This window comes from Hylobates moloch, unplaced genomic scaffold, assembly GCF_009828535.3.
Source record: "Hylobates moloch isolate HMO894 unplaced genomic scaffold, HMol_V3 SCAFFOLD_1, whole genome shotgun sequence".
Taxonomy (NCBI): Eukaryota; Metazoa; Chordata; class Mammalia; order Primates; family Hylobatidae; genus Hylobates; species Hylobates moloch.
Genome location: NW_026652276.1, coordinates 105,074,793 through 105,086,974, shown reverse-complemented (window position 1 = coordinate 105,086,974; position 12,182 = coordinate 105,074,793). Strand labels below are relative to the sequence as shown.

Here is a 12,182-nt window from a genome sequence, read left to right as displayed (position 1 = left end):
CGAAATCGTGCCATTGCACTCCAGCCTGGGTGACAGAGCAAGACCCTGTCTAAAAAAAGGAAAGAAAAGAAAAAAGATTGATTACATGATTAATTTGAAGTTGTTTCTTGGTTGGCTGCCAGTTGTAGCAATTTTGTCTCTACTAAAAAGGGGGAAAATTGTACCTGCCAGAGATTAATTAAGAATGTATTGGGCTCATGATTTATTTATTAGGAGGTGGAATAGCCAGGTAGTTAGTAAGGTGACTTTAGAGTCATTCCTGGTTTGAGCCCTAGCTTTGTATTTACCAGCTTTGTGACCTTGGACAGACTAACCTCTCCAAATCCTGTCCACACTAAGGGACAGTAATACCTACCAGAGGCATGTGATGAGGATTCAATGAGTTAATACATGTAAAGAGCTTAGCACAGTGCCTGACACACACAGTAGATCTCCAGTAAGTGTTAGCTGTTTTAAAATGCAAGTTATTCTTCTGATAGAATAATCTTGCAGGGAGCACAAGGGCATTTACTATTAAGAATACTCATTCCTATTTAGCTTAAGGTCTATTTCTTGATGATATGTAGTGAAATGATAAGTATTTATGATAACAGATGAAATAGTAAAACAAGTATAAAATTATCAGCTCCAATAGCCTCATTTTGCAGATGACAATATGAAAGTCCATAAAGGTTAACTAATTTACCCAAGGTTGCACAATGAGTTTGTGCATAAGAACTCATGTCTCCTAAATCCTGGGTCAATATTTTTCCATTATATTCCTTTATCCAATGTGTATACTTCAGAAGCCCAGGTTATTTAATATATATCATAAATAATATATATAAATGAAATTAGGTTTCTGTTACTTAAGTACATAATTGTCATTTATATTTGCTAACTCTCCTTGGTGGTTTTAAAAACCTGTGTCCCAAAAGCCTCTGTACAGTGTGCATTATACTATGGAAAGAAAATTTACAATTTAGTGCAGAGTCTGTACTTTAAAAAGAAACAATTCTTGAGCTGGGTGCAATGGCTTCTACCTACCAATAATCCCAGCTACTTGGAAGACTAAGGTAGGAGGATTACATGAGCCCAGGAGTTAGTGGCTGCAGTGAGCTGTGATTGTGCCACTGCACTCCAGCCTAGGTAGCAGAGTGAGACACCAACATTAAAAAAATTAATTAATTAATTAAAAAAGAATCCATGTGAATTTTGTTTTAAAAATATGTATGCAGAATGATTTTTACCTTTGTTCTTGTCTCCTCCCATCCCCCATCTTTTTGAATGACAGATTTGTACTTTAGATTGTTTGTTCTTTAGTTGCTTTTTGTCTGTAGAAAGCTTTGGGGATAAAGACCTTAAAGTATTTTAAAAATTCATGTTAGAAAAGAAGATTCCATTGTATCTTTGTTTCACAGACCACTTAATATAACTTAGCCAGGTAAATCTTGCATTTCACACTGATTACTTTTGTTTGGCCATTGTGTTTGGATAAGATTAGCCTAAGTGCAGTTTTAATGTATTGGGTGTAGACCAGAAACAGACTTTTTGGATTCTGTATTCTTGATCTTCTTTAGTCCATGATGCCCTTGCTGTTGGTATTTTACTTGCTTCTGTTAGTAACATAAAGGAAAGTTTTTATGCCATACATAGCAGCTTGGTAGCAGACAAAATACAAGTAACCTTCTAAGGAATTTGAAGAATATTTTCACATTCTTTTAGAGTTGGATACGCCTTCAGAGAAAGTAAATGGAATGTCTTGACTGTAAAGACTCAGTTAAAGTGTTTTAGTCTCCACAGTCAGGGTGAGTGATCTCTATAGAGGAAGTCATAGTGGTTGACCAAGCTGAGATACTTGCTTATACATTCCAAAGTGCCCTTTTCTTTCAGAACTCCTATAATCTTGTCATCCCAAGTAGAATCTCGTGTACCTCTTTCACAAACGGATCTGAAAACAGTGATCCTCCAAAGCATATCTTTTCTTTTTTAGAGTTAAAATACCAGTACACCCAGACCTTAGAATGTAAACCTATTATTCATTAAAGTGAATCAGGGCTTCTTGAAGAAATGACTGATTCTGGGGCTGGAGTAGGGAAAAAAGGGCCCCTTCAATATTTTGGGGACATTTCAGAAGATCCAGAAGCCAGCTTGGAGGGGTTTCCACTGGCCAAGTCTGGGATAATTTGAATATCACAATAAATAAGGACAATAAGGCCGGGCATGGTGGCTCAGGCCTCTAATCCCAGCACTTTGGGAGGCCGAGGCAGGCAGATCACCTAAGGTCGGGAGTTCGAGACCAGCCTGACCAACATGGCTCAACCCCGTCTCTACTAAGAACACCAAATTAGTCAGGTGTGCAAGTGTGTGCCTGTAGTCCCAGCTACTTGGGAGTCGGAGTCAGGAGAATCGCTTGAACCCGGGGAGTGGAGGTTGCAGTGAGCTGAGATGGTGCCACTCTAGCCTGGGCAACAAAACGAGACTCCGTCTTAAAAAATAAATAAAATAAAATGAAGAAATCTATAAATAAGGACAATAAATGAAGTATAACTGATGGAACAAAAATCATAATCCGTGTGTTAATTTAGTAAAATAGAGAAATACGGCTGGCACAGGGGCTCACGCCTGTAATCCCAGCACTTTGGGAGGCCCAGGCAGGTGGATCACCTAAGGTCGGGAGTTTGAGACCAGACTGGCCAACATGGTGAAACCCTGTCTCTACTAAAAATACAAAAATTAGCTGGAAGTGGTGGCACGTGCCTGCAATCCCAGCTACTTGGGAGGCTGAGGCAGGAGAATTGTTTGAACCCAGGAGGTAGAGATTGCAGTGAGCCAAGATCGCGCCATTGCACTCCAGCCTGGGCAACAATGTGAGACCCCCATCTTTAAAAAAAATAATAAATTAAAAAATTAGCTGGGCTAGTTCCTGTAGCCCCAACTACTTGGGAGGCTGAGATGGGAGGATCATTTGTGCCTAGGAGGTTGAGGCTGCAGTGTGCTGTGATCATGCAACCGTACTCCAGCCTGGGTGACAGAGCGAGACCCTGATTCAAAAAAAAAAAAAAAAAAACCAAAAACACAAGTGACTTTAAGTTGAAGAGGAAGCACTTGCCGTTTGAGCCCTAGCCAAAACTATGAACTGTAACGTGGGTGAGGTTGTTCTTGTCCATATTTCCTACTTCTTCACTTCTTTCATCTTACACACGGAATCCCTATTGGCTGTTCAAACATAACTTGCCTCCTCCCTGCGTGCCGAACACCTGAGCTGTCTCTCTTTCCCCTGTCTAATCCAAATTTCTGGCCTCTTAGTAGGGATTGATTTTTAGGAAGCTTAGAGAAAAACAACCAAGTGTTGATTTTAGTAACTTGTATGATCATAACTAGCTAATAGAGTTAATCCTCATTTACATTTTAAGAGGGGATTTTTTTTTTTTTTTTTTTTAAGCAAAAGTGTCTCTTTGGAAAAGTATGTGTGGGAGGGAGGCATGTTGTAAGCAAAGCAATAAAGGAAATGAGTAGGGTTTTCCTGTCTTTTAACTGGTGTACAGACCCCAAAGTCAGAGGAATTGGTATTCTTCTGAAGAGTCTTCAGTCCTCTCTTTGGCTTACTGAGGTAGTTGTACTACCTCATAGTCAGTTGTTACACAGTCAACAGCTCAGGCTTTGGATTTAAGTGCACAGACCTGGGTTCAAATTCCATTCTTTACTATGTAAGTGACTGCAGCGTTATTCAAGTTACTTAACATATTCAAACCTCAGCTTCCTCATTTGTAAATATCATAAGTGTACAACCTGATAGACTTGTGAGGATTATACAAAATAGCATTGTAAAAGTACTTAGTGCATAATAGGCATTATCTATATGTAAGTTACTACCATTATTATTTTGTCAGATGGAATATGTATTATGTTTTTATTGGGTTGAGTGTTCTATCAGAGTCAGATAGGTCAAGTTGGTTGATAGCACTGTTCAAGTCTTTACTGACTTTTTAAAAATCACCTCTCTGTCAATTACTAAGGAATATTGAAATCTCCAAATACTGTGATTTGTTTCTTCTTTCAGTTCTGTCAGATTTTGTTTTATGTGTTTTGAAGCAGTGTTATTAGTATATACATATTTAGGATTGTTGTGACTTCTTGAAGAATTAACCCCTTTTTTATGATGAGATGCCCCTTTTTGTTCTTGGTAATATGGTCCATGTTCTTAAGTTTACTTTGTCTAACATTGTTATAACCACTTAAGCTCTTTTTCATTGTTTCAGAGTATCCTTTTCCTTTCATTAGTATTTAACATATTTGTATCTTTATATTTAAAGTTAATTTCTTACAGACAGCATGAAGTGGGGTCTTGTTTTTTAATCTAATCTGATAATCTCTGACATTTAATCAGACTGTTTATAGCACGTATATTTAATGTGATTTTTGATAAGGGAAGGTTTACCCCTGCCATCTTGCTCTTTGTATTTATCCCAACTTGTCTTAGTTCCTTTTCTCTTCTTTTCTTGCCTTCTTTATGACCACACCTTTATCTCCACTATCAGCTTGTTAGCTATACCTCTTCTGTTTTGTTTTTGTTACTGGTTGTTCTGGGGTTTACAGAATACATCTTTAACTTACCTACCTTCAAGTAGTATTATACCACTTTATAGAAAAAAGAAAAATAATTTAAAACAATAGTATTATACCACTTTACATAAAATAATCTTAGACGGGAATTTTTAAATGTAATTTATTATTATTTATTTATTTTTATTATACTTTAAGTACTGGGTTATACGTGCAGAATGCAGTTTTGTTACATAGGTATATATGTGCCCTGGTGGTTTGCTGCACCCATCAACTCATCACCTACGTTAGGTATTTCTCCTAATTAGGTTATCCCTCCCCTTGTCCCCCACCACCCAACAGGCCCCGGTGTGTGATGTTCCCCTCCCTAAACAGGATTCTTCCGTTTCTTCTTCCCATCCTTTGTGCTGTGGTTCTACACGCTACTTGGTGGTTCTTCTCTCATCTTGGGTAGTTTCCTCATATGCATGTGCAGTAGTCAGCCACACTCAAGGGAACCCCGTGCAGATACCTGGAGCTTTTTCTGTGTAGCCCTTTCCCCTCTGTAGCGTTTGCGTGGTATTTTGCCATGCAAATTCTGGTCACATTGGCCTCCCTGAACTCCAAATGCTATCTGCTCAATTCAGCAAGTCAGCCGGGCTCTGTTTGAGTGGTCTCTCTCTGTGCCAAGACTTTAAAACTCTCCCAGCAGTGAGCTGGGACACTCTAGGACAGACTGTGTTTGTTTCCCTTCTTTCAGGAGTTAATCTGCTGTTTGTCTGTCATCCAATGTCTGAAAACCTTCTGTTCATATATTTGTCTGACCTTCCAATTGTTAAGATAGTAGGGTAAGCCTGATGCCATCAGAGTATTCCATCATGACTAGAAGCAGAATTATCAGAGAAGGATTCACTTTCAAACACTAAGAATTTTTTTCTGATCATACCGATGTCAACACAATCTTTGGTTTTCCATTGAGATAAAAAAGTTTTAGAAAAGGTGTTGCATTTTTTGTTTTGAATTAGATTGTACCTGATTTATTTATGTACTTAAAAAATAGTGTCTCCAAATGGCTCTAACATAACAGGTATGGTCAGAAGTTTCCTTTCTAGTTTGTCTCTTGCCCATCTAGTTCCTAAGCACCACTGCTTTGTTTCTTCCACATTCAGACAACTTTTGTTACTAGTTTCTTGTATATCCTTTTGTGCTTTTATTCTGAGTTATAAACACATATATTCTTATCCCACTACCCCCTATTTTACGTAAAACATAGCACAGTGTACATACCTTTTTTTTTTTTTTTTTTGAAGAGACAAGGTCTTATTCTGTCGCCCAGGCTGGAGTGCAGTGGCAGTGTTAAACTACTGGGCTGAAGCAATCCTCCTGCTTTAGCCCCCCCCAAATAGCTGGCACTATAGGTATGCACTACCATGCCTGGCTAATGTTCTTACTTTTTATAGAGAGAGCAGCTACTCGGAGACTTGAGTAGCTCAGTAGGAGAATCGCTTGAACCTGGGAGGTGGAGGTTGCAGTGAGCTGAGATCACTGGAGTGCCACTGCACTCCAGCCTGGGCGACAGAGAAAGACTTCGTCTCAAAAAAATAAATAAAACATACTTTAAAAAAAATTATTTTTCTTTTTGGAAATCATTGGGATATGGGGAACTTAAATTCCTTATAAACATTAGAGAGCATAGTTCAAAATCAGGAGGCTTAGAATGTGGTCAAAGACCAAGTGGTAGTTCATACTTTCTGAAAGCACTTCCTGTTACAACATCCTTATCTCTCTTGTGTAAATGTCCCATTTTCCTTTCATTGTGTTTATTTGAAGAGGGGAAAGAATTGTCTGCCCAGCCGGTGGGATAGTGTAGTGCATGTTTCCCTTGTCTCTTCATTGTATGCTTTGTCGTGTTCATCATGCTGTTAATACTTTGGATGCGTTCTTTCACTTTGATCAGTATGACCCACCAACGAAATGGTGGGTAAATAATTGTGAGTCTCCACATAAACACATTAACCTTTGCCTTTTTGTCAAGTAAAATGGGATTTGGAAAGGTTGTCTAACATTTATAAGTCATCTAACATTTCAGTGCTTCTTCTGATTGTTATTCTATTTGTTGACTAGTTTTATAAACTCCAGCAGTCTTTGAGAAGCCTAGTGGTGCCAGTGTTCATGATTGAATATACAGATCAAAGCATGATAGATTTTGGCAAAGAAAATACTAATAGAACAACTTTTATTTCAGTAGGAATATCTTTTAGATAATGTAGTTTTGTCTACTCATACTTCCTACTTGTAAAACAGATTTAGTTTACTTTAAGGAAAGTTGTCCAACCATTCAAACATAAAATGATTTAAATTCAAGTTTAACTTTGATGAAACATAATTTAAATAACCTTAGGTAAGATAAAGTAATTCCATGCCTGGATCTTTTATGTCATGAAACTTACTATGTTTAATTTTCCCAGCAGAAATTCAGGAAGCAAAAGCTCCCAGTCCTTCCATAAACCGGCAAACCAGCATTGAAACGGATAGAGTGTCTAAGGAGTTCATAGAATTTCTCAAGACCTTCCACAAGACAGGCCAAGAAATCTATAAACAGACCAAGCTGTTTTTGGAAGGAATGCATTACAAAAGGGTAGGTTGAGAATAACCACGTAGAAACATAGAGTTTTGGTTTGAGGAAAGGTCTTAGAGAAAATATAGTGCAACCTTGTCATTTTATGCCTGAGAAAATCCAGACCAAGAGATGTTAAATTACTTACCTAAGAAAAGCCTTTGAATCAAGCTAAAACCCAACTCTCAGGCTAGTACTTTTCCACTGCAACTCAGTGGTGTTTGGATCATCTTTGTGTGGAAATTCTGACCTTGAAGCCACTTGAATTACGTGCTTTATTAACAGGCCTTTTTGACTTGTGACCTTGTAAATAGTAAAAGCCGCCATAGTAGACCTTTAACTCTGTGCAACCATTGTTAGGCCAGTGGCAGTAATTTTAAGGGTGGTGGTTGTTGTTGAATTCTGTTTTGTTTTTTGTATTTTGATTTAGAATTTTTCTCATTCAGTTAGAGAAAGGACAGATAGAATTTAAACATTGAAAGGGACTTTAGCAACTCTCAAGTTTTAGTCCCTTTATTTTATAGATGAGGAAGTTGACAGCCAAAGAGGATAAGTGACCTGTCCAGGTTACACAGCTAGATTTTGCCAATGTCAGCTAAAACTTGTGATTTCCACACCTGTTTCTTTTACCCATAATTTCAGTGGCAATAATTCATAAGACTACCTGTAAAGGAATTCATTTTGTAAACAGGGATTAATTCTGTTGTAACATTCTATAACCATTAAACTCAGAATTAGCTCCAAAAGTTCCTTCTATGAAGTAAGGAAATCTTAGAAAGAAAAAGGAAATTAGAAAAGCAGCAGGGTGTTTAACTGTTTAGCTATATTCTAGCTGGGGTCAGCAATCACTAGGCTAATAGGCAGTGGACTTGTGTCAAAATAATTTTTAGATATTGAATTCAGTTTGTAAAGGAGAACAGCTTGCTTTCTCACCCTTCAGAAATGTAATTAGACTGTGTAAGTAAGTAGCTGTCTTTCTCTAGGTATTTTTTCTCTGTAGAGTAAAACATTTAGAGTTATACAAGTGAGCTGTTATTGATTTTTTTTTTTTGTTTTAAAGTTAGGAAACATGATAGATATCCTTAATATGGAACAATTCAGAGTTCATGTGACACCATCTTTCATTTTTATCAGAACTAAAAACTGAGGTTTTGTATTTATTTTTTTCTTGAGCCCACATGAAATGTTCACGGGATAGCTATATTAAATTAGTGTATGTATACTGTAGTACGTATAGCATGTATGCTGTATAATATGTTTTAGAAAATTGCTCAACTCAGATTTGATATTTTTCTTTTTCTCAGAAGTGTGATGTGTTCTTATTCTGTAATAATTTAGTAGACTTCTAAATGAGTATACTAAAGTAAAGAGGTAATTAACTGGTACAAATATCACCACGCCTATTTGTAAGGCATCACTAGTTTATATCAGAGACCTGCATGTGGCCTCAGATTCCTGATGTTTTAAGAGCCACTAAGCCACCTATTTTCCATTTCTACACTATGTGTTTCATGGTTAGGTGGCCAAGTACTATGGATGTATCTCAGGTATCTTTAGTGTGAAGTCTGCACATACGGTATATGAAAGAGATGTTTTTTAAACTGAATGTCCCTAGAGAAGCCCGTTTGGCCTTCGGCTGCAAGTTAATATCCTTTCAAATAAATAAATAAACACTCTTTACACCTGAACTAACCTAACTAGCTTCAGATCACTAATCATATAAATTTCTTGGGGCAGTTCCTCTGAAGTTATGAAGAATGTGGTAGTATAAAATAGCCTTTGTGGCCAGGTGCGGTGGCTCACACCTGTAATCCCAACACTTTGGGAGGCCGAGGCAGGCGGATCACAAGGTCAGGAGATCGAGACCATCCTGGCTAACACAGTGAAACCTTGTCTCTACTAAAAATACAAAAAATTAGCTGGGCGTGGTGACAGGTGCCTGTAGTCCCAGCTACTTGGGAGGCTGAGGTAGGAGAATGGCGTGAATCCGGGAGGCGGAGCTTGCAGTGAGCGGAGATTGCGCCACTGCACTCCAGCCTGGATGACAGAACGAGACTCCATCCGAAAAAAAAAAAAAAGTCTTTGTACTCAGTTTATCAAAACTGCTCAAAACCTTTAAATTAATGTTACTGCCACCAACTAAACTTTCTAGATGGTATCCTAAGGGCCTATGCAATATGAAAATTCATTCTTACCTGTTTAAAAACTGCCCAGTCAGCCTTGCCATAAATGGATAATTGTTCCTACTGCATCCCACAGTATTATTCTTTCTAAAATCTCTGAGATCCAGAAGAGTGACCTGCTCTTGCCCGCATCTTTCCCACATCATTTCTATTTTCTCGAAGCCCTGTATATGCCGGTGGTGAGCAGCCTTTTCAGTATATGGGTCAAGTCTAGAAAATTAAATCTTTTCTGAACTGCATTAAAAATTTTAAGCCATTTTATCTTTATCAAGAAACACATTGTCTACACTTATATGTTTTTTGTTTTTAGAATTTAAATTTCAGCACTTATGTAATTTTCATACCCACTGCAGTATTGCAATATAATGCTTTACTATGCAACACATTTCTCTTTCTTTCCTTTCCTTTTCTTTCTTTTTTTGAAGCAGTGTGTTGCTCTATCTCCTAGACTGGAACACAATAGCGCAGTCACTGCTCACTGCAGACTTGACCTCCCAGACTCAAGTGATCCTCCTGCCTTAGTCTCCTGAGCAGCTGGGACTAGTGGCACACACCACCATGTCTGGCTGAGTTTTTTATTTTTTGTAGAGATAGGGTTTTCCTATGTTGCCCAGGCTGGTCTTGAATTCCTGACCTCAGGTGATCCTCCCAACTTGGCCTCCCAAAGAGCTGGGATTACAGGTGTGAGCCACTGCGCCCAGTCCTATTCAGCAAATATTGTTGTTTGCTAATACTTTTCTGAAGCTTGTTTATTTTGCTCTTTTTTCTTTCTTGCTAGTCTTACTAGCTACTTAATGTTAAAACATGTATACTCCTATAGTACCTCTATACATTCTTTAAAACAAGATATTTCCATTGCAAATGAGACGGGCAGCTATGCCATTAACACAAAATCCTTTTATGTTGAAAATACAGTTGTCATCAGCTACTTTTCTGTTCTTACAAATCATCATAGCAAGAATTTAAATTGCTGAGCCAAATTAATAAAGCTTAATTTTTAAAACCCAATCTGTACAACATAACTTGAATTATTATTATTTCTTTTTGAGATAGGAGTCTTGCTCTGTTGGCCAGGCTGGAGTGCAGTGGTGTGATCTCCCCTCACTGCAACCTTTACCTTCCAGGTTCCAGTGATAGTCCTTCCTCAGCCTCCCGAGTAGCTGGGATTACATGCATGTACCACCATGCCCAGATAATTTTTACTTTTTTTTTTTTTGTAGAGGCAGGATTTCACTGTGTTGGCCAAGCTAGTCTTGAACTCCTGACCTCACGTGGTCTGCCCACCTTGGCCTCCCAAAATCCTGGGGTTACAGAAGTGAGCCACCACGCCTAGCCTGATTTTTTTTTTTTTTTTTTTAAAGACAGTCTTGTTCTGTTGCCCAGGCTGTAGTGCAGTGGCATGATTTCGGCCCACCGTGACCTCTGCCTCCCAGGTTCAAGCAATTTTTATGCCCCAGCCTCTCCTGAATAGCTGGGGTTACAGGTGTGCGCCACCACTCTGAGCTAATTTTTGGTATGTTTAGTAGAGATGGGGTGTTACTCTGTTGGCCAGGCTGGTCATGAACTCCTAGCCTCACGTGATCCGCCCACCTTGGCCTCCCAATGTGCTGGGATTACAGGATTGAGCCACAATGCCTGGCCTAACTTGAATTTAAGAATCTCACCTTAACCAAGCTTTACAAGGTCTGAGAGTGATTATGGATTCAGGAGTATATATAGTGACTTATGAAGAGGTATACATTCTCTTTGTCATCTGGACAGAGCTTCATGTGGTGAGGGTAATTTTAAAGCACTATATAGACCCAATCAAGTGTTAACCTTTCCCATAATAACTAGAAAACCATATTACCTAACTGAATGAGATCTGTGGCTTTGTAAATAACTTTTTTCTGTAAATTATTTATATGAAAATGCTCACTTTAAGACACATCTTTAGACTGCAATTAAATAAAAGTAAATAAAACTTCTGGAAAAACTCTTTTGCTGCTCAAACTATTTAAATCCTGCCCTTGCTAAGTGTTAAGAAATCCCTCAGATACATTTTTTCCCTATTCTGAAAGTGTAGCTTGTCCTGCTTTTAAAGGGGGCAGGCTCTACTTCCTCAAAGTACCTACCTTTTAATTTGTTGGATATTGCATTAATGCTTTTTAATAAACTTGGGGCCGGGCGCAGTTGCTCACACCTGTAATCCCAGCACTTTGGGAGGCTGAGGTGGGTAGATCATGAGGTCAGGATTTCGAGACCAGCCTGGCTAATATGGTGAAACTCTGTCTCTACTAAAAATACAAAAATTAGCTGGGCATGGTGGCGCTCGCCTGTAGTCCCAGCTACTTGGGAGGCTGAGGCAGAAGAATCACTTGAACCTGAAAGGTGGGGTTGCAGTGAGCTGAGATCATGCCACTGCACTCCAGCCTGGGCAACAGAGCAAGATTCCATCTCAAAAAAAAACATAAAACAAAACAAAAAAAACAGCCCTCATTTTTTGGGTTTCTCAATTCAGTTATTTTTATTTTTTTAATTTGTATTAATCCCCTTAATACTCCATTCATGGCAATCAATTCAGTTTCTAAAAGACTTCTTAATAGTCATTCTAATAAGCTCTTCTTTCTAAGGAAGCAGTTAAGCACAACATAACACCTTTTGCTTGTTTCATTGTTATTTTTCTAGCCAGTCCTTCTATAAAAATCTGATACTGAGCTGGGCACGGTGGCTCATGTCTGTAATCCTAGCACTTTGGGAGGCCAAGGCGGGTGGATCGCCTGGCCAACATAGTGAAACCCCGTCTCTACTAAAAATACAAAAAATTAGCTGAGTGTGGTGGCGGGTGCCTGTAATCCCAGCTACTAGGGAGGCTGAGG

General features: G+C 38.5%; 1 protein-coding gene across 5 annotated transcripts in view; it reads left to right on the top strand.

Moving 5' to 3' along the window:
• Positions 1-12,182, top strand: part of RABGEF1 (RAB guanine nucleotide exchange factor 1) — a 72,484-nt gene that overhangs the window by 39,075 nt on the left and 21,227 nt on the right. For 3 of the 5 annotated variants that reach the window (XM_032757374.2, XM_058444314.1, XM_032757363.2), the window contains one exon: positions 6,993-7,162. In XM_032757374.2, coding sequence (XP_032613265.1) covers positions 6,993-7,162 — 170 coding nt within the window. The remainder of the gene's footprint in view (positions 1-6,992; positions 7,163-12,182) is intronic. The other 2 variants (XM_032757383.2, XM_058444323.1) reach the window with 1 other exon arrangement.